The 23,569-nt window shown below is 38.6% G+C and overlaps 1 protein-coding gene across 2 annotated transcripts in view; it reads right to left on the reverse strand.

Moving 5' to 3' along the window:
* Window positions 1–23,225, reverse strand: part of LOC139737009 (sodium/potassium-transporting ATPase subunit beta-1-interacting protein 3-like) — a 47,071-nt gene extending 23,846 nt beyond the window's left edge. For both annotated transcript variants that reach the window (XM_071647684.1, XM_071647683.1), the window contains exons 1-3: window positions 22,995–23,225; window positions 6,259–6,396; window positions 4,518–4,601 (exon numbers count right to left, since the gene is read on the reverse strand). In XM_071647684.1, coding sequence (XP_071503785.1) covers window positions 4,518–4,601; window positions 6,259–6,396; window positions 22,995–23,048 — 276 coding nt within the window. In that variant the 5' untranslated portion in view covers window positions 23,049–23,225. The remainder of the gene's footprint in view (window positions 1–4,517; window positions 4,602–6,258; window positions 6,397–22,994) is intronic.
* Window positions 23,226–23,569: the final 344 nt, after the last annotated feature.

Here is a 23,569-nt window from a genome sequence, read left to right on the forward strand (position 1 = left end):
AACATTTAGCCAAGCTTTGTTAGGCGACATCTACACATTGTACAGCGTGTATATTATTATTATTATCATAATTCAGGTACAAATTCTTTTCATAGACCAAAACTGCTTTTCTGAGTTGAAAGGAGGAAGTTGACACACATACATTGTACATGTTAATGTATGTTCCATGATGAAACACTGCAGTATTGCAGAACATTCATCTTTCACAATGAAAATCTTGTTTGAGTTGCCACGCCACATTATAATCATTTTATGAGGAGGCAGTTCCCTCTTTACGCTCTATTACGCCCTATGATCGGCTTCTCGAGTGTAACACCGTCAGGACATTGTTGTAGCTTCTTATCATTGGGATGTACAATAGGTAGGAGTACACCCCTTGTGTGTACACTGCATGGCTGCCGCTTTGTCATGCTCGACACCTTCATATGACACAAAGAATCTCCCAGGGTGGGGAAAAAAACAGTATACAAGTGTAGGTGAGGTACTGCATACATAGTGTATATATACTAGTAATGTGTATGTGACACTGCATGATGCCATAGGAGACAAAAAGGTCTGCCAAAAACATTGAATGGACACTTAGATTGTTGTTCAGGTAATGTTACCCCCTGGTTCTCCTTGAAGGTGAAACATAATCACTCCTTTTCAAAACGACAAACAAAATAATGGGGGGGGGGGTGGCTCTTGAAAGAGAAGCAAACGACTGGATAGTATTTCTAGAACATCAACAGTACAGGGGCAAACACATACATGTATTAATGACTATAAAAATGTATCAGTATATTTGATATTGATCAGCTACCTGGCATACTGTACACCCAATTTCTGGCTACTTAAAAGAAGGTGTATGCTTGTCAAAAATCCCCCCAAGTTTTCCTGAAGTGGCCGCTTGAATAAATTAGAAGAAGATTCTCACAATGCACATACAACAGGCAGTATAATCAAGCTTTGGTATTTAACTGTGGATTAAAATACTATTCAAAAGCAAATTATGTCCTTAATATTAAGCATGTTGGTACTTTTTTTTTCATATCCTTGTATTATAGTTCTAATTTTGGGGGAGTGGGGACATTTGAATTCAAACAGATTTCTGAATGAGATAACTTTTATACTTTGTTTGGTTTCTGGCTAAAAACATTTACAGAACCTCTTCCATTCAGGTTCATGTCTCTTCCATTTTACATTCTCTATTATCTCATTTTTCTCTTCCTTCTTTTTTTCTCCCCACCCTTATCTTTTCTATTTTTAATATCCATTTCCTTTTCCTTCTTTGTTTTTCATCTTCTCCCTGTTCCCCTCTTTCCTCTTCTTTGTCTTTTTCCTGTGCTTGTTCTTCTTCTCCTTCTCCTCCTCCTTCTTCTTAGTTCTTCTTCTTCTTCTCTTTCTTCTTCTTCTTCTTCTCTTTCTTCTTCTTCTTCTTCTTCTTCTTCTTCTTAGTTCTTCTTCTTCTCCTTCTTCTTCTCCTTCTCCTTCTCCTTCTCCTTCTCCTTCTCCTCCTTCTCCTCCTCCTTCTCCTCCTCCTTCTTCTTCTTCTTCTTCTCCTTCTTCTTCCCCTCAAATGAAACATCTTCTTCTCCTCCGCTTCCTTTAATTTCTGCCTCTTCCTCTTCTCGCTCATCATCTATCCTCATTTCCCAACGATGTCATCTCCCCCTCCAACTGGAGGAATGCTATGTCTGTACATTAAGATGTAATCAATAGTGTCCCGTTAATGACCTTGCTCTATTTTCTGATGACCCTTTGACGATCCTTGGGGATTCCTAGCAAGGGAGCAGAGGGATTTCATTACCCTTTCAGTTCTTGGCAGTGTAGAGTTCCATGCACAATTTGAGTATCGGTGTAATGCATGTACAAGATATTTGCACGTCCACAGCAGTTTGTAGTTTCAACAATCTTTCTCAACATTAAATCCATCCACCTGAAGCAAGACGGACTATTCACCCAACAGCTTCAAATGGAAAATCAGGGGGCACGGAGCAGTCACAGAAACAGATGAAGGTATCGAGGAAATTACATCCCTGAAAGAATTATGATTTTATGATACGTGTATCAATTTTGCCTAAAGCCTACTACAAAACCCACAAGAAAGCAGAATAACTTTTAAGGGACTGTACAGTAGTGGTTGAGGTAGGGATTCATGTTTTGAACATTGCAAAGTGAGATAATGAAAAGCCTCTTATGAAATATGAAAGAGCATGTAATTTTAAGAAGGATTCAACGTTTATTTGATGAAAATCGGTTTTCAAATGGGTGAGATATCCAAAAAAGTGCTAATAATAAAAGGCGACATGCCCCAACTTTATTAGAATCTCTTTGTTTCACCTTGTTTTTTTATATCTCAGCCATTTCAAAACCGATTTTCATCGAATAAACTTTTGATACCCCTTTGAACTGCATGCTCCTTGACATCTCATAGAGTGGTTTCTGAATATCTCGCAAAATATCAAAAGCTAAATCTTCACCTCGACCAGAACTGTACACACCCTTTAAACCCTCAAATGAAATCTATTTGAAAGAGACTGTACACAAGATCAACATCATGTGAGAGAGTTTGATGCAAAATATGTGGCAAAAGTAAAAAGAAATGAAACACAAAGATGAAAAGGACCTTGTAAGAGAATTGATATGCCAGGACACTTCCAAAACTCAACAGAATCCATGGATATGGCACTGTTTACAATAATAATAACAATAATAATAATAATGATAATAATAATAATACTAATAATAATAATAATAATAATAATAATAATAATAACAATAATAATAATAATAATAATAATAATAATAATAATAATAACAATAATAACAATAATAATAATAATAATAATAATAATGATAATAATAATAATAATAATAATAATAATAATAATAATAATAATGATGTCTGATTTTTCCAGGGTAGCCTCTTCAGTGTTGCTACTGCTCTACCAGAGGGCCCTGCCATTATTATTACCCCAGCGTTGCTACTTGTAGGTACTCATTTTACACCAGGGTCGAGAGGGACATGGCAGGTAAAAACATCTTGTCTATAAAGGTCGTAAGCACTGGGCGGGAATCGAACTCGGGTCCTCCGATTGGGAGTCGGGAGTCGCATCCAATATGCCACAGCGCCCCCACTAAAAAAGATATAACCAGTTTTCCTGAAAACCAGATTTCAATGATAGTTCTTGTTCTTCTCCTATATGTGCCTGTTTGATATCGATTGACGACTATTAAAATCTAGTCACCTTGGGTGAACCATGAGGGATCTGCATTATTCACTCATTTTTCTTATGTGTGCAATGTACTGATACATTGGAAGTGGATCACTTTTGTAACCTTCTGCTCTTTGCAATGAAGGAATGAAGTAGGCTATGTGCCTGATTTGTGAGTATAACTCACTCATAGGACCTCCATCTAATGTCCTTTCCGAGGGACAGAGTATTTTTACTCTTTTGAAAGGGGATAAGTTATATACTGATAGTAGTCTAATACTGTTGCATGATATTAGTCTTGATATGCCTAAACACACAAATTGTTAGAGAGAGTGTTAGATCCCCTATGAGAGATAATACATGAAATCTCTCTTCATGGCCATTTTAATCTTCTATAATGACAGTAATTTTGTTTGTTGCTTTTAACAGTGTTATTGTTTGCAGGAAGACGCTAGGATGACAAAATGCCAGCACTTTTGGTTGCCACTGGCACGCATACCAAGAAGGTTTAAAACATATGTGACCCGCTACAACAAAAGGATCCTAAAGTCGCTGACGGCTGAGCCGAGATAATAGAGTTTGAAGCCACATCATCAAAACTGGTCAATACCATCGGATTTCTATTTTGGACATAATTTTGTAGTCTAATGTTTTGTCCATCATCTGCCGAAATTTCGAAGCTAAATGATCAAAGGAAAGGCAAGAAATCAGCGTTTATCTGGGCCATGTTTTTCCGACTTTCAATGTAAGAGAAACGTGTCCGAAGATTTGGATTTAGCGCCGCAGCTAGACTCCGCCCCTAGCAATGAGGGAGTGATCTTATTGGTCAGTGCGTGGCATCCTGATTACAGATTGGTTGTGCGTAGACCGCTGGCGCTAAGCTTGACTGAACACGGCGGAGGTCGCCAGGAGCGTGCCTTCTATTGTCAATCGGTGAAAACTGTCTCGCCTCCCCGTGAACATGATAGCGTCGGAAGGACAACTTTGAAGGCGTTTTTCTCAAAACTTTGATTTCCTCAACCACTTCACATGCGCTGATAAAATCATTGATACCTCCGCAACCGAGTACTTTTATGAGTTGTGCTATATATGAAATTAAAGTAGAAGAGTAAGGGAATAATATCGTGCCATTTCCAGAAAATTGTACTCCTCGACTTTCGGATCCTTTTGTTGTAGCGGGTCACATATGTTCTCAGTGCAAAGCTGCATTCATCATGCTTGAAAAAAAATCTCTGAAATGAATAGTCTAAAAAGGACAGATTTTCAATCAACTTCACATTGTGCATTATTGTTTTCAATGTCAACTCTTCACAAACTTACCTCTATTGATAAGATTCCCACATTGAGGTACAGACAGATGATGAAAATATTCCAACCCAGCCAGAGAATCTTCCATATTGAATACTGTCAAAAAATATCACAACAGCAAAAATGTTAATGTGAGATGACATTGGAAGACAAAACAGCTCAGGCAAACACATACACTGAGGTATATTGCAGTGTTCATACAATTGTAGATGTAAGTGTACCCTACAGGACAGTGCAACTAAACTTATTTGCGTGCATGAAACTTTTGCAAATTTTGTGAGGAGCTGCGATTCATCAATGTTAAAAAATCAATGCATCGACAGCCAGTGGTGACTCGCAAAAGGTTCATGCTGTGAAAAAAGTCTGAAAGCGAAAGTTTGATGCCAAGGATGTTTCTTGTTTTAAAATATATAAAAAAAAAAACAAGTTTCAAGGACTGAGTTTGTGAAGTTAATTTCCTTCCTTGCATTTACTTGAACTATGACAGCTATTAATACATAACAATTTTGGTTTGGTATCCAGTATTGTAAAAAACACCACAAAATTGCAATTTTCTTCAATCATAACGCTGCGTGCCTCTTTCCTAATTATACAAAAAGACATGCTGGTGGTTACGATACCAGGAAGCCAAGGAAATACTGATCTGTTCAACCTGTTTTCTCTCTATCTCTCTCCCTCTCAGCATTGCAAATTGACAACTTCTGATGAATCACCCCTACAGCTGTCTGGTTAATTAGTGGAGGTGGATCCTCTCTCATTGCAAAGAGAACACACTCAGGAAAAATCGGCATCAATTGCGCGGAATCATCTGTCGTACAGCCCTCCCTGCTGGCCCCATCCCATCAAACTACTGTACTCTTCTGTCATTACCTTTAAATATCTGCACTTCTTGCTTGATGTTTGGGTTTTTCTAAGTTTAAAGGACCTAGTAAATTTGTAGCATAAACTTTCATATTGCTATCTTGAGACCTCACTTGAGTATCAACTTGTTGATAGTGTGTTCAGGATGGGTGTATGTCACACAGCACAATTCTTTCAATAGCAAATATCTATTACAATAGTGGTTTGTTTTTGTTGAAATTGATTTGTCGAAATGATGTGATCTGTTTCAGTAAAAAAATGTCCCTGCAAATTTAAGTTTACAGCTACAGTATATGTCAACAATATCAAAAATAGAAAATGTACTGTTAGGCATAATATGATGTTAAAATCCTTCAAACTTCTAACTTCATACATGTATTTTCACCAGCAAATTTAAAGACTGCCCAAAGACATCCATCATTTATACCACAAGTCACATCCCTCATTTTTATAACTCAAATAACTTTCAGTTGATATTCTAAGTTTTTGTCCTTTAGAACCAGCAGCTCATTCCCCCTCAAACCCCCATCCTCGTGAAACAAAATTTATAATATATTAATGATATGTAAATAGCTATATATAAATATGCATACAAATAGTCTTGGGGTTCCCCCCCCCCCCCCCCCCCCCCCCCCACTGCTGTAAAAGCTGTTATTTTGACGAAGGTTTAATTTTTTTCTTCTTCAAATTTCACGGATCACTGTTTGGCTGTGAAATGAACAACACACAAAGATATCACTCATGAACAGGCATTTCAGAGCACTTTACTATGATATCCTTGGTGTCAAATTGCGAAAAAAAACTATCTCGTCAAAATGCCTGTGACTGCCTCATCCGGAAAAATATCTGTACATGAAAATTACAATTTTACAAATTATTAGAGAGAACTTACCAAAATTACAAATTTTGGTCTGTATTGGTATGTGCCAAATAGTCCGAATAGGATGAGAATAATGTCGAGGAATCCGCCGAGCATAGGAACGTACATGTAGCCCAGGAAGTCAAAGACTAGCCTCTCAGTTGTGGCAATCTGTAGTGAAGAGAAGAAAATGATAGAGAGCTATGTTAAGAAATTAAATCTTATCACAGAATACAAAACATTCCTACACTGTAATGGGGGTGATTATGCTGCCATTGATATACCATATTAGATTTTTGCACACTCGACGAAAGTTGCTAGGCAACTACCGGTATGCAAGCCAAAAAGTGGAATTGAAAAACCCTTCTCAGAAGTGAGGTGCTTTTGTTTTTGTTTTTAACATGGCAGTTTCATGCACATTTTTTCTTTCCAATGTGAATGCTGTCTGCCTGCCTTTACACCGCTGATCTCTACAATAATCATTAAGAATCACACAGATCAGAGGCCTCCACTCACATACAGCAGTATTTGATTTTGTGCATGCACACTATTAACGCGAAACAACAAAAAAAAAAAAACCCTGAATATTCCAGTTTTTCTTCCGCATGTGCATTTCCTGCCAAAAGAACATAAAAGGGCTTTTTACACTTGCAAATTTAGTCCAGTACCAATGGTGGGGCTAAGGGGGGGGGGGGGGGGGGGGGCCTTAGCCCCACCGTTGGTACCGGACTTTCCTTAGCCCACTTTCTGTTTACACAAATTGTTTTTGCGAAAGTGGGCTAGTCCCACCGATAATCCTGTACTATCTGGCCCTGCAAAATAGCAGGGTTAGCACCGCAATTGCGGTGCCAAGCGAGTGTAAACAGAACGAAAAAATAATCTGGGGCTAAGTGACGGAGACGAAGTCCGACCCCCACTGACCAATCAGAAGCGAGGTAATCAAGTGCTGCCGGTGCGTGCGTGTACTTGTACAGTGCACAGCGTAATCATGAATATTCGTGTGGTTTGGAAAGTACGGGGCTAAGAAATATGAGTGTAAAAAGGTCAGTTTTCTCCTTAGCCCAGGACATGAGCTTAGTACGGGATTTATTGGCGAGTGCAAAAAGCAGAGGAAGTACGGGGTTAAGAAACACAAGTGTAAAAAGGGCTAAAGTTTCTCTTTTTTCTGCCAACCATTGAAAAACTGTTTTTTTCATTGCATTTCTTTTTTGCGATGTAAGCAATAAATGCCCCTAATATAACTTTTGCAAACTCTTAAGAAAAGGAAGTTGGTTTCTGTCTAACAAACAGATGAATAAAAGTTCAAGCAGCAGACAGTTTTTCGTTTTGTTTTGTTTTTTGCATTTTGTTCTCTCTTTTTTTTTTGCCTACCAGAAGCTCAATGAAATCCTTAGGGGACACTACATATCATTTCCACACTCCCTGTAACCACTGGCAACCATTCTTCCAGGTCGCTTCTCTTTGTATTGTATGGAAGAGGCCTACCCATGGATGGATGCTGTTTATAGAGCATTGAATGGCCAGACAGGACTTTGGAACTGTAGCAGCTAGTAAACCAAGTAGGTCAAACAAAGTGTCAAACTGTGTGAAAAGTGTGAAAAAGTCACAAGAGACACTGAATTCAAATTATTTCACCACCTTACAGCCTGAAAAAGAATATATAGTAAAATGCAGTTCGGAAAAGAAATTCAATGCAGTGATGTCAACTTGTAGTAGAGCCTGTTTTCTCCTTTCATTTGGTTAAACAGTTCTACTGATCTATTCCCTGAAAATGTGTAATAGATATATATTCAAGTCTTTTTATGGTCCTCTGTGTGTTTGCTGATTACATTTCAAATGTATTGTATATTTTTATGTGATGACAAATGATAGATGCTTGCAGACTGAACAGGTTGAGAAGTACACCCTGTATATTACTCTATAAAAGCAAAATTACTCTAGTTGTCAATACTGAATGTTGAAATACTACCACCAAAGGCAACAACTGCACAGTGTATATTTACAAGTAGATCGAAAACAAGACTGCAAATTGCAACCGGGTCAATCTCTACAGGAAAAATACAGGAGTACCAGAACTACAAGTAAGTTGTACACTTTAGAAAATACACAAGTTGACGGTGTACATGTACAGATTGTATGCGAACATACGTGTAGTCAGAATACTAAAGAGTTATGAACACTTTTCATCAACTTTAAACATGAACACCATTAATGTCAACCAATAAAGCCTTTACAGTTGTAACTGCCGAAGTCTTCATTTTTATGTATTTCAAGCCCTATAGATAAAAGAATTTCTTTGCTGTATGTGAAAGCTGCCATGCCTGTCAGAAAATGATGATCTGTGCTTCCCTTTGAAAACTGAATTGGTGAGCAGTATGGTTTACTGTACCCAAGTCTCATTTGCTTTTATAAGGGAAATTCATCAAAGGAGATCGTAACAATATGTATATGTACACTGTATGTGTACAGTGTACAATGTATTTAGTTACACATGTAAATCAGGGCTGCCAACTCTCACGCATTGAGCATGAGACTCACGCAATTCAACCAATTTTGACTGTCTCACTCTGATAAAACGAAATCTCACGCTAAACCCCCAAAATGGAATGTACATGACTACAAAAATAAATATATAAAATCTCTAAATTCTCTGATATTCCAAATATTGATATGCTCAAGCCCAAAATTTCGAGATTTTCCCGCACGGGTGTAAAGCTTCACCAGTAATACTCGTTTTCGATTCGTGCACAAAGACAAGCTATTGGATTACGATCGGTTTCTACCTACATTGTATACCACGTGAGCGTAGCTTGTACTTTTGGCAAATTACAGTACATGTATGGCTATGACGTGTGCTTTACATCGCTTTAAATACACTGACTGTGTACGTAGTACGTACGTACAAAGGGCCGCACAGCAGGCCACCAGGCGCTAGCCAGGAGGTCGCTCCGCTCCCTCGCAGTGTCTCACACCAAACTCTCACTCAAGTTGGCAGCCCTGGTTAAATGCTTCGAAAAGCTACAGTGTGGATCAGGGTAATACAATGTACAATGTAATAGTCTGTAAAGCACATTGAAATTGTTAAAAAGCCTGAAATGCACTATATGCTAGCTAATAACATTAATTTGATTACCCTGGTACACAGTCAGCTCCTAAATGAGAGCACGCTAGGGGAAAACTTGTTGGCTCTCTGTTCAGCACAAACTGGCTTTTATTGAATTTGAAACACATTCTACAATATCTGGCAAATTAATTACAATTTGCTGTACAATTCTCAGCAAAGGTGATGCTGATGTGTGAAGTACCAGGGGGTACTATTGGAAAGTGGTTTAGCCATGACACGGGCTATTAATATCAATACTAACTCAACTGTACTGCCCTCTGAAAAATACCACCGGTAACCCTACAACGTACAATGTATTTTGATTACAAACACAAACACACATTCACATTGCATACCACACACATACACACACACACACACACACACACACACACACACACACACATACAGTGCATCCAGTACTGCTGTCATGAGAGCTGTTTGTTTGACAGGAGAATTATGATTCCTCGCTTCACAAGGAAATGCCCTACACTTCCATTAAACAATTCCATCATAATCTGCACAAATCATCTAAACCCACAGCAGCTCTCCAAAATTGAAGTTCATCTTGTAGCAAGTGCATGAGTTAATTTCAAAATGTAATGTTTCACTGAAAACCAAATAGATATTGTGGGCACTTTTGATCGATCTGAGTGGGTTTATCTTTCATGGAAGTCTATCACTTCAAGTACTGGTATCAACTCTTTGGCCAGAATTCACGAAGGTGGTACAATTGAAACCATGGTTTAAACCATGGACAATTTGTATGGAGTGCCAAGTGTCGCATGGCCTATTTTATTACGAAATCAGTCATTTCGTCGACGAAATTTTCAGTTCATTAACTGATTTGTACCAATTGTACCACTTTCGTGAATTCGGGCCCTTGTCTCAAAGACAACTTAGACTTGAAATGCGTATTGTAGAGTACACTGTTGTTCTGACCCATGAGCAAGACATGTACAAGTGTATAGGCCTACATGTACACAGTATAATGTCAAAACTCAAGAGCTGGTCCAGAGTGCATGCATTTTAGAGTCACCTAAAATACAGTTTTAAAAAGCAAAATATAATGTATCTTTGTACTGGTATACATGTACAATTATACTATCAGTCATCAGGGCCTACATTGTACTTCTTCTTTTTTTCTGGCAATAGTGAGAATTTATATTGGGTGTCTATGGCTGCATTCATCATCTTTGTTGTGTTTGAAACACATTTCAACACTTACAATTGCACTAAATCAAAATGCATATTGAAAAGATCTTTCAGATTGTGTTTCCTGAGTTGTTGCATACGTCGTCGTGAGATGAGATCTAGAGGGAGGCCTTGACACTGTGTAGCTCCACTGCCCAGATTTGACCCCAGATGTGTACAATTTGGGTGTGTTTATGCTAAATTTGCGAAGGCAGAATCAGCGTTTTGAAACGCTGATTCAAAACGCTGATTCAAAACGCCGTTCACGGGAGCACTGTTTATAAATGCTTGCTTTCTCCGACCTTGGAAAGAGTGTTTGCGATAACTTCACTGACCTCAGCAGAGGCAGGTAAAATTGGGGCGCGCGCTTTTTTGGAAGATCTGGCCCGAGTGTGTGTACATGTATTGTTCGTATGTTCCGTGGCATGTCTAATATAATTTCAATTGCTCTACTATTTTAAAGGCAATCGGTCGTCGCAGGCGATTCGCAGCTCAGTAGAAAAGCACGACAAGCTGCTCCTCCCGTTATTGTACCCCCGTACGTACCGAATGCCGAACACGACGCTGCGCAGCGCACCAGCGAAAACCAGATGGGGCACGAGAGCCGTGCGAGCCGTCCACTGTAATTTCAACATGGACGCCCGAATACCTACCGAATGGGGCCGAATGGGTGCACGCACAAAACCGCACAACAGCCATGTGCATGAAAATCTCTCCTACGGGTCCCCGTCGCGACACAACAGTAGAGCTGTGTGGTGTACGTACGTACGTATCTGGCTGCAGTCTCTGTTTATTTGCACTATGGTGCCAATTTCAGCAATCTAAGCAATAATATTTTAAAATGTCTGAAAATATTATATAACAATATTTTAAATCATTCATATATTACGTTGTTTAATATTTGGTATTTATGAATATGCTTTGATGAAGAAATATTAAAACTCTAAACTTCATGTATAGCAAGTTGCAATGCTCATTGCCATATGGCGGGTTGTTTTGATCTCATTGGCAATTGTCTGCTGCGTCAGCTGTGTTACAGTATGTTGGGCCGGATCGGAACATAACAAAGTTGGTATAAAGTCGTCGGTACCGGTATGTCAATATCAATAATGTGTGTGGTATGCGTGTACTGTTTCGGATTAGCCTTGGCTTTGGTTTAGTAATGAAACCTCACAATGGAGATCAAAACAGCCGTCCAACTCGAGTAAAACGTATCTACTTGTTTGACGCTATCGACGAGTGGAGAACGCAGAGAGACGTGTTCTTAGCATGCTTAGGACAGGGAGGTTTCCTCTCACCTCCCTGCTTAGGACAAGTAAGAGACCAGTGGCAGAGGGGGAAGCTTCAGCGTCAGCGTGCCGATGAAAAATTTGCTTTCCACTTGCTGGAGTTGCATGAACAGTTTTGCAGGAATTTAGAATGTGCAAATTCGTGTTACGGCATGCACGGTGGAATTGTAATGCCACGGCTTACGCCAATCAAGCAACCCCAGCTGACCAAGTCAACAACTTCAAGGAATCCAGATCCAGATGATGTGTAAGTAACGTTAGTTTAGAAGTCTATTACATGAATCAATGATTGAAGTGGAATGACTTTTTCTAATCTATCTTTAACTGCTAGGGCCTTTGCGTTTCATCGACAAGTAGGCCTATTTTTCTATGTATAATTCCGCGAAAAACTTCTCTAAGTTCTCATTTATGTCAAATTATGATAACGCCGTAATCGAAATGACATTTGCTGGGTCAGTTTATCGCTTCTTAAAAACTGACCCAGCAGTAGGCAGCAAATGTCATTAGTCAGGGAATCGCAAGTAGTGGTAAGTTTTTTGTCATCACAGTATTGAGAATTTAAAGTATTTCATGTGCAAATGTAGAATCTAGATAGATACAGAGAGGTCACTTTCCTGAGCAGCTAGCGTCAACAATCCAGGTTAAATTTGCATAGCCAGATTTCATGGCTGCGATTCAAATACTGTTTGTCCCCATTGATTTAACTGTATAGCAAAGTCTCCTCTTTCATCATATTTAGGGGCCCTACATTTTAAGTTTGGTTAAGGAATTTTGATATAGATTGTAATTTTCATAAGCTTGGCAAAAGTTTCAGGCATCTATGTTGCATTTATAGTCAAACTTCCAATGCATTTGGTCCAATAATTGAAACCAAATTCAAGTGATCCAGTGAAGTGTACATCTTTTCATGTGAATTTCTACAAGTATGTTGAAATGTAAATTCTGAAGAAAAAAAAATTGATCCTTTACAGTTGAAATTCGTTAAAGTTTGGTTACACCGACAGTGTCAGGTCAGTGGTAGTAACTACAGAGTTACAGTAGTGTACGTACAATACCTTTGTACGTGAAAGTTACAGTTTTATTTACCTTCACATCTTCATATAGGAGTGTCTAATAGGGATGTTGATTGGTGTGGAAGTTGTTGATGAACAACAGTTCATAAGAATCCATTGTTTTAATTCTAGTACAGATATTGGTCATAGGTCAAGGGGCAATATGAACCTATCAGTTTGTAACATGCTAATATGTACAGGTATGAGCTTCATCAAGTACGATTAATTGGTATCCGTGGCACATCCCTTATTTGTTGATCAAAGGTACGCCTCTGATTGGTATTTTAATCAGTGTTTGGTAGAAAGCTAACCCATTACAATGGCTTTGCGATGTTACACTGAGTTGACTATGGACAAAGGTCTACTGTCCGCGATTTTCATTAATTTGTAGGGCATTTTTCACACATAACCTCAAATACTGATACCTGTGATAGGTTTATTTATAATGGTTATCCTTCACACTGTATTGTTGAGACAATAGTGTTCTGTTTGTTTGTGTAAGAGGGAGATAGACAATAATTTCTTTATGCTCCTGTCTGAAGAAGGCATTACATCTTATTTGTCATGTACTTATCTATGAGTTTTAATGTTCACTTTGTGTGTGTGTGTGTCTTTTTTTTAAAGATTATTCACACCAGGCTAAGCTGACAGAACTATAACTGTGAGTTTACCTAGTCAAATGAAAGGGTTTCGGCATTGCTTCTTACATATAGTATATTCCAGGCAGGTGATACAACGCTCACCTTCTTCATATTAGTTAGTAAAACAATGAAGAGTGCAAAAATACTGCATAAATGTGCAGTGCAACTGTGGCCGTTGGCCGTTGGCCCTGCACGGGCACAGTCGCTTCCCCGTCCTGAATTTATGTACACACGCCAGGGCAAGTACATGATACAGGCAGGGTCCCCGACCCAATCGTCCGCGTTCAGAATAGACAACTCGGCGGTAATATCCGCTACCCATGACGATGTGTCATCGTCCATGATGGCCACCCTATCTATTATAATGTGGTCTGCACTCACTAATCTGATCTGATCTGATGATTACAGTATAGTTGACGAGTGACGACGATCGACGATGCGATGAAGAGAATGCGTAGTCGTACGAAGTATACGCAGCTAGCTAGCTCATGCGAACATCACTCACATTACACAAAACGTACTGTCCCGCGCTCAGCAAGCGATCGCGAGCAATCGAGATACTATAGCGCGATACATTGCTTTAGGGATGTCTTGCGCACACACACATTTCGCTTCGTAGCAACTTCGGAAGCGAGTTTACGTGCTGCCGCCCGCGGCTGAAATATGTCCATGTATCCTCGCAACTGGGTGTCTTTAATACACGTACATGAACTGCTGACAATAAAAGAAAAAAGTATATATTTCATCAACAAATTGTTGACAAAATTGGAATGTATGATATGCTGTGAGCTCTTTTATGCATTATAATATGTTATAGAATGGGTAGCGAGAATCCTGCGATCTGATTGGTCGAGAGCTATGTGTTCATTTTTACTGGCCACACGCTGAGTCACAGTGGTAAACATGTTATCGCGCACTTAGCAAGAGTACTCGTACTTGTAACAAAGGTTCGCGCACTCAGCTTGGCCATGCATCCAGTAAAAACTTATGCATGGCTGGCCATGCATCCAGTAAAAACGGTAAGTACGGGTATGCATGCCCTTTACGGAAAGCCAAAAGGAAATGCATCCAGTAATTTTGTCATCGGGTAACACGATAGAAAACTGGGTTTTTGACAAGAAAATTACCCATTCTATAAATCAAATGACGCACATGTCTTTTCGTGCGTCAGTCGGAATATAGTGTGCATGCGGTAACTATGGAATTTAGCCTAAACCCACTCGGCTTCGCCTCGTGGGTTAAGCATTCCATAGTTACCTTATGCACACAATTCCGACTGACGCACTCAGACCTGTGCGTCATTTGTATACTGTCACCATGTACCAACAGGGAGCTCGAGGGATCAGCACCTGCAAATTGTGTTTCGTTTTCACAGCACAGTAATCAAAAGGTCAGCTGGCCTGGCGCGCGAATTGCAAGTGAACCGGAAAGGCGATGGAGATGACGTCATTTAAACGCATGATGTGAGTTGTGTTTATGCTTCCCCGTCAAACGTGATCAGTCAGAAATGCTGTCAATCGTAAACACACTTTTTTTGTGCGTTTTGAAACGACATTTTGAATCGGCGTTCATAAAATGAACAAGGACGCAACCGTGTTTTGAACTAAACGCATCAAAACGCTGATTCTGGCCCGAAAAGGGGAAGCATAAACACGGCCTTTGTGAGGTAGTTGGCAGCGAGAGGCATGGGCAGGTCTGATCTATTTTATGCATCTCAAAACAACTTTGCATTTATTCTCTCAAATGCATCTCTGGCTTCAATACGCTTGTGATCGCACTTAAACAGCGTTTCAGAAAGGCTTTTCTTTTAAACCCAATAATCAGAACAGCTTTGCATTCATCATCTGTCCAAATCTCCCTTTAATAGTTAAATTTGTTTGGCAACCTCAATTCTGCCCAGGGAGGTGGAAGAGAACATACAAATACATTGTACTCTTCCACCTCCCTGATTCTGCCAAAAGAGGGCTGACATTTTAATGCACCCCACAATTTTGTATACTGAACAGGAGTGAACAGGAATGGCTATCGAATGTGGCATTGCAGCCAAAGGTTTGATCCACATCAGGTTTAGTCTCCAGGCAAGGAACTGAATCTCTCTGCATTGTCTACTCTATACATGATGGCAGTATAGGCAAGAATAGAGAGAGAATGCAAAAACACACAGCAAGTCATCACCTACCACTCAATTACATTGTATTGTGTACATTATATCCCGGTATACATCACTTTCTGCACAGGCTGGTTTTTTTTTTAGTACAAATGATGGGTCAAAAGTTACACTGCATGCTGTACACAATGTACAGTGCATACCTACTTATATATACCTGGTACTACATTGTACACCTTACACTGCATGCTTACAATTTAAGTTGATCTACGGTACTCTACTGAGTGTTTAGTCTGTGGCCTAATGGTGATACAATATCACACAAGGGAGATGAAAAGATCCCTTTCAACCTCCCTGATCACACAGAGCACAGACCATTGGCTTTTAAATCTAACCGCATTTCATCAATGCCGACCCCTGAAGATTACAGTGACTCATGCCCGTACACTTGTACTTATGTATTCATGAAATAAAACTGACCCATGCAGCTCTGAACAACAAGGAATTATTGTTATGGTGTGGAAGGTGTAGCAAATGGGTTCGTGCTAGACTCTAACAAGAACAATGCGTAGATTCTAGCTCCTAACTGTATAAGTGCATGCTATTTGGATGATTTTTACCAATACAAGATAACTGATGGGATTAGCACTCCCTGATCTGTCAGGACTACATTGTCAAGAGATAATCCCATGAGATAATCCCCCTTCATGGCAGGACATGCTGTGGCAAAAGAGACCTTTTGTTATTTTCCCCCCACAAAGGGGTTACCAAAAGCTGATACCTCCAGTGAAATTTTACACTCTCTGGTGTTGTTTGGCAAGGGGTACGAATCATTCTCAAAAGAATGTCTCTTTTTAAATTTTTCTTGCACAACTTTCTCTTCAGTCTGCATTAAAGGGATCATATAGTTTTGGTTGAGATGGGGAATTCAGATTTTAACTTTTTACAGGATAATTAGAAATCACTAATGAAATACATTGTATTAGAGAGAATACAATTCTAAGAGGGATTTAAAGTGTATTCGATGAAAATCACTTTTGAAATTTCTGAGATACAAAAAACAACAACAACCAAACAAAGTAAAACATTTTAAGCTGTCCCAATTAATAGGTGGGTTCTACCATTCATTGGGATCTCTTTGTTTTCAGATATCTCAGGCATTTCAAAATTAATTTTCATCTTGAAAAAATAAACTTTGAATTCCTCTTAGAATTGTATGCTCTTTCATAGATGTCATCAAGGAGGTTTCTCATTATCTCAAAAAGTTGGAAAACTGCAGCCCCATCTCAACCAAAACTATACCATCCCTTTAACCAGCACAACAAAGGGACCCCCCCCCATAAAAAAAAAAACAATCAGAAAAAAAAAGAGAACTGCGTGTGCTTACTTTGTCCACAATTTGTGAAAAGGCAGGGTATTCACCAGTGTACATTGTACACTGTACAACAAATCAAGGAGCTTCAACAATTTAACTTTAGAATCTAGAGAATCTGAGGCGTACCTCTCTTTTTTTTTTCTATATTTCTCACATCTCTCCCTCTCCAGAGGGGGGTGGGGTATAGTAATTTTAGGAGTGGGGGGGGGGGAAATGTCAAATGGAGGTGAGAAAAACAACTTTGCTGTTTTGCACCAAATCTTGTTTCTCATGGGGCATACAGAATGACAGCCCAACGAGCAATAAAAAGGCTCATTTATTTTCTATGGAAACTGCAAAACTACTGTACCTAGTGATCCAGATTGTGAAAATATATTGTACCTCAGCCCATACAGCCAGCATATCGCAGCATTTTTACGAACTACTGTAAATACACATACCATTACCTGCTTTATAGTCTTCTTTTTTTTGGGGGGGGGGGGGGGGTCTGTTTTAATGGGAGGGGAAGGGCTAGAACACAACATACTCTGTAGGCCTACATATTAGGCCCTACACCCTGTGTGCACAGTGTACATGTGCGCATGTTTCCGTTGTAGTAGATTATGTTTTGACAGCCAGAGTAAACATCAAAAAGAGCATTTTAAGAATTAATCTTACATAGTATTGTATCACATGCTTTTTATCACACATACATGTATTATATACAGGTACATGTATACATGATAAAATGTTTAAAAACTGTGTAATAGGATAGTATTCGCAGTTGTTAGATATTGAAATTGTATAGTACCCTCATCATTTGTAATCATAAACTTGTTTTGAAAACATACATTGTAATAAAGTCTGACTACTGTTTTGTGTTTACCATCAGTCTACTGTTTACATTTGTGTAGGGCCCTACAAGATGTAGAACTACATGTTCCTGTTTCATTGTTATTTTGTTTTGTTTTTTATCGATGTTTTCAAGCTGGTGAAAGATGGCATGCATGTTGCTGGTAACTTTAAAGGGATGGTACAGTTTTGGTTGAGATGGGGCCTCAGGTTTCCAACATTTTTTTGATGATGATATTTTTGAGATAATTAGAAACCTCTTATGAAATATGAATTCAAAGCTCATTTGATGAAAATTGGTTTTGAATAATATCCAAAACAAAGCAATCCTAATAAAAGATGGACCCACCTTTCATTAAGATCACTTTGTTTTACTGTGTTTTTAGATGTCACAGCCATTTTCATCAAATAAACTTTGAATTCCTCCTGGAATTGTACGCTCTTTAACATTTCATAAAGTGGTTTGTAAGTACATGTATGTCGCAAAAATTAAAAAGCTGAATCCTCACCTGAACCAATACTATGCCATCCCTTTAATAATCTACTCTGTTTATGCCATTATCCTTACAAACAGATCCCTCAGACAATAAAGTTCAGTTGACTGCTCAGAACATCATCAATTGATATTTTATGATGGCGTCCAATGACACCATTACCAGAGGGAATAACCTGTGCTTGAGTCTAAATGGAAGCTACAAAATAAACAAGGACGATTTACAACATCATGTCTTTTGTGACATGCGATATGAATTATTTGTAGGGTCAGGCTCAATCTATGGCATGCAATGCATACCCTGTAGGCCTACAGAACTGTATGTACACTGTTTTTTTATGGGCAAGTCCAAGATAAGGTCCCCTCAGAAGGCAAAATTTCATCTTTGCTGAATATTGACATGTTTAGTATCATTTTGAAGCTTATGAGTTGAAGTTTTGATTTCCAGGGAGGAAAATATGATATTATGCAAATTTATGCAAATTTTGAGGGCTTCATTTGCATAAATGTGAAATACAGTGTTACGTATGGGACATTTATAAAAATTCATATTTATTCAAAGGAAAGCAAATTATATTTGATTAATATGTGGACATAAGAAGTTCATCAAATAGTTTAACTTGGGATGAAAATTTAGGGATTATGCAAATGATTATGCAAATTAGTTCATGTCCTATCATGAGATGTCCCATACGTAACAAATTGAGGTCATTTTTTTAGGTTTTTTCTGAAATTTCTAAAGTTATTTGAATGCCCTTCTGGGAAGCTCTAATTTATTGTTTAAAGAAGTTAAATACCACAGAAAGAAGAAAAAATTGTAAAAGATGTATTTTTTATCAAGCAATTAAATAATGTTACGTATGGGAAAAATGTGTTACGTACATATGGGACATCCTCATACATATTGCATGTGAATGCATGTAAGCTAGCTGGGAAGGTCTCTCAGTACACAAATTGTCAATCATCCTGCAGAAAGCATCCCAACTTTGCAGCTACTTTTGAATTGAAACAATACTAGTACTTGACTAAACAATTTTCAGAAAGGGGGAGGGGGAGATGCCAAAATACACAGTGAAGATCAGCATTAAAGGGATAGTATAGTTTTCGAAGAAATGGGGATTCAGTTTCAATGTTTTACAAGATGACTGGGAGCCCCTTATATGAATTATCAAAGAGCATACAATTCTAAGACTAGAGAAATTCAAAGTTTATTTGATGAAGATCCAATTTGCAATGGATGAGATATCAAAAAAAAAAAAAAAAACAAATACAAAGTAAAATGAAGTGGTCCTCATGAAAAATTACTTTATTAGGACACCATTTTTCTGGATATCTCAGTTATTCAGTTTTTAGTAGTAGCCACGACAAAAATCATGGGTATACATAATGAGGAGGGACTCATATAAACAACCTAATTGCTAGACAGACATCATATTGTTTATCTACTCCATCACTAGGGTTTCACGCAGCAGGTATTGCATTTATCAAAATTAATATTTCTTGTTTTTTATTGAAACTGAATGGCAAACTGCCCTTCATCAATGGAAGTAAACACTTAACTATTCAATTTTTACTAGTAACTATCCTGATAAAAAATACAGGGCATGCATACTCAGGTTGGTCATAAAAATATAGAATATGGTTAAATATGATTATGATGGTAAATATTTGGATAATATTGATTCCCTTGACAATCTGGATCATTATTTGAGTAATTTCAACAAATTCTACTTCAAAAATTATGCGAAATACCCATAAATATGGTTCTCCACACACTAAACGAATGGGGGACAAAGGGCATGCATACTCAGGTTGGTCATAAAAATTATAAAATATGATTAAATATGATTATGGTGGTAAATATCTGGGGAATATTGTTCCCTTGACAATCTGGATCAGTATTGAGTAGTTTCAACTGATTTTACTTCAATAATTATGCAAAATACCAATTAACATGGTTCTCCACACACTAAACAAATGGGGGACAAAGTGTCCCATACGTAACTGTCCCATACGTAACACGTCATGTCTGTCTTTAATTAGAACCTGTAATTAGAGCTTTTTGCCTCATGACTTGAAACTTACCTCTGATAATCTTGAGTGTTGTTACTTTCATCACAGTGAGTTACAAGTTGTAGAATGAAATACTTTCAGAGAGTTTTGAGGTTAAAAAAAGTGTTCAAAAAAACAAAATTTTTCTGGTCCCATACGTAACGGCACATATTTTCTCTTCTAGAATATAATTGTCAAGGTCATTTTTCTCCATTTTTTACATGATTATACTTCTCCTAGATATCAATCACCATAATAAAGTTCAATATGATCAAAGGCCATTAACACTATTTTTCAGGTCATAAAAGTCTCTGAATGTCCCATACGTAACGCGCGCATTATCTTGGACTTGCCCTTATACTATATTGTATGTTATCATCACATGCTCTTAAAGATCAAAACGTTTTACTTTTGTCCTACAAGCGTACATCATATTTTTACAATCATACAAATGTATCTTGGCAAAGGCTGCATATATTCTTTACTAAATGTACAGTATAGATTGTATGCAGCACAGAACTACACGTACAATAAATGTAAATTACACATCATCGGATCATGACTCCATGAAAGATTAAAAACAAAAATTTATTGCACACACATAGTAATTTTTGCAAATTCTGTGTGTCTCCAGAGACTCCAACTCTCCCATTTTCGACGGGAGATCTCCCGCCGAAAACCCATTTTTGCAAAATCTCCCGTTCTCCTGCTTGAGATTTAATTTCTCCCGCCCTGGCTCTGTGTCTCCCGTTGGAAAGGATTTCTTACTTATTGCTATTGTATGTTGTCAATATAAGCCTTAGATAGCACCAGAGAGCATCTAGAACCCTAGGAACTTGGTGCTTCGCACACATCAACTTGGAGTCTCCCGTTTGCTAGGGGTTTCAGGCGGGAGAATCTCCAGATCAGAAGGTGCTTTGGGTTGGAGTCTCTGTGTCTCTGACCAATATTTGCATGAATATGCAGCAAAATATTGCCTCCTGTATTCCACTGGCAATATACATCACTTCCATGATGGGACATACAAACTCAATATGTACTTTTGGGAACAGAAATGGGAATATTACTGGATATTTCATTTCATCACTGTATTTCTCTATTGCAAATGTTTGTAAAAACATTCAATATGCACATGTTAATGGTACATGAAGTTACATGTACATGTAGACTGTGAGAAACAAACTTTACTCTACAATAAAAGAAAAACAATCTTGAGACAATTATGCTGATAAGGTCACTACATAATTTAAACACAGGATGTACTTTGTACCTGAACCACTTGTCTGGTCTATGGTGGGTATGTTAATTGTTTACACAAAACCACAAATTCCACTTTTAGTTCAAGCTGATAAATCACAGCTTGAAAAGGGGACGAACCGCTAGCAGACACAAACCAACTGCAGCATTTAGTGGAAGAATGTTTGATTTAGGGTTTCTGATGTACGTTCCTACGTATGTATGCCTGTAAAAATGGGATATCTACAATATTATAGAATATGTAGGGCCTAAACTGTTTCACATTTGAAGTATAAAAAAAAATGCAGCATTATCTGATTATGAAATATAGGCCCTGTAGAATAGAAAACAAAACACCAACAGAATACTTCAGTTCTAGTATGTAAATATCAGGCCATATTTGTAAATAGAGCATTTTCTTAAACAATACGTCAGATCAATTATGAAACCTAGATAACACTTTACACCTGTAGGTTGTATTCGCACCGTGACGTACCTACGTACAGCGACTGGGCTGTGTATAGTAAGGCTGTGCTGTGTGTTACATGACGGGGCAATTTCTGGGGTGAGCTTTGGTCATGGTGGGGAATGTCAGACAGCTAGAGCTGCCCCCCAACCGCCCCCCCCCCCCACACCCTTGCAGATAGGCATCTCATGGTTCAAGCCGAACTCCTACAGTTTTGTACTCCTACCGAAATGCACATAATAGATGACAGGGCCGGGCCTTCGAATAACACAGAGTGAGTCACTACACATCAGGGAGGATGAATAATATGGATGCAGTGTCACCACTTGGTCACTCAATACCAATCAACTATTCATTATCACTGTCACTGTAATAAACTGTACATGTAAATTGAATACAATGTACTGTATATGTTCAACTACCGACTTATCTCGCTATAATTAGCATGATTAGTATCATAACTGTATTGTACACTTACTATAAAGTCCACCCAGAGCCTAGAGGATCTCAGAGAAGAGAGAGCGATAAAATCTCATCCCCTAGCCCCTCATCCCTTCTATGCCCATATCGCGCCCCCGGCCCCATGATCTTCTTCTTCAAGGTACTCTCCTCAACGTTCCGTCTGATCATGATGATCAACATGATAAAGATGAATAAAGACGCCGTATTCTCTTCATGTTGAGCAAAGCCAATGAAATGATGATCTAGAATCTAGTCTATGTGATGGGCAGCAAAGCTAAATACAAAAGATTGCCGGTGAACTAGCGGTAGCGGCACTTGTTACGACTACCGCAGAACTGCCGTGCAAATCTACCGGTACCTTTGACAACCACAAGTATCGGCTGAATGCTGCAAGGTAAGAGGGCCGTTATCTTCAGTTGACACCCATCCGTAAAATTTACGACTACAAAATAAGGAAAACGGTCTTACCAACTGTATAATACATATCGTTATCATCGTACACTGCCTGGTACAGCAACCCATTTTGAATGTAGGTCTCCTCGCTTCACTCCCAGAAAATTATTAGTCCGGTTTTTATCCGTACCAAGAGGGAATCATTTTGATGGTAGGGCGAAAGAGAAAGCTCCTCATTCGTAAGCACTTCGGCATGTACAATGAACCGACGCCTACGCAACCGGCGGGCGAAGTTCAGTATCCCACCCTACGTGCCCGGTGCGGTGTCGTGCGTTGCCTTTCTAGCGAGCGAGAGACCGTGAAGTCGCCAGCGATGGCATTGTTTACGAGAGGGATTTTCATTTTTCCACATGTGACCGCATCACCCCTGAAGAAGATAATTGATTGGGATATAATGACTTCCGCGTTTTCATAAAGTTCGCGAAACGCAGGAGTTCAAAGCAGAGATGCTCTTATCTCAGTCAACATATTTTGCCTTGTGACACCATAAAAAATGGAAGTCTGCAAGTTCAGTTAACCCCCTGGCGATCAGAGTTATTTTTTTGAAATGTGCGAATACAAACATCGCGGAAGTATATCCTTATTAATGT

This window comes from Diadema antillarum, unplaced genomic scaffold, assembly GCF_040938485.1.
Source record: "Diadema antillarum isolate AM-2024a unplaced genomic scaffold, OU_Dant_1.0 seq00000675_RagTag, whole genome shotgun sequence".
In the NCBI taxonomy this organism is placed as follows: Eukaryota; Metazoa; Echinodermata; class Echinoidea; order Diadematoida; family Diadematidae; genus Diadema; species Diadema antillarum.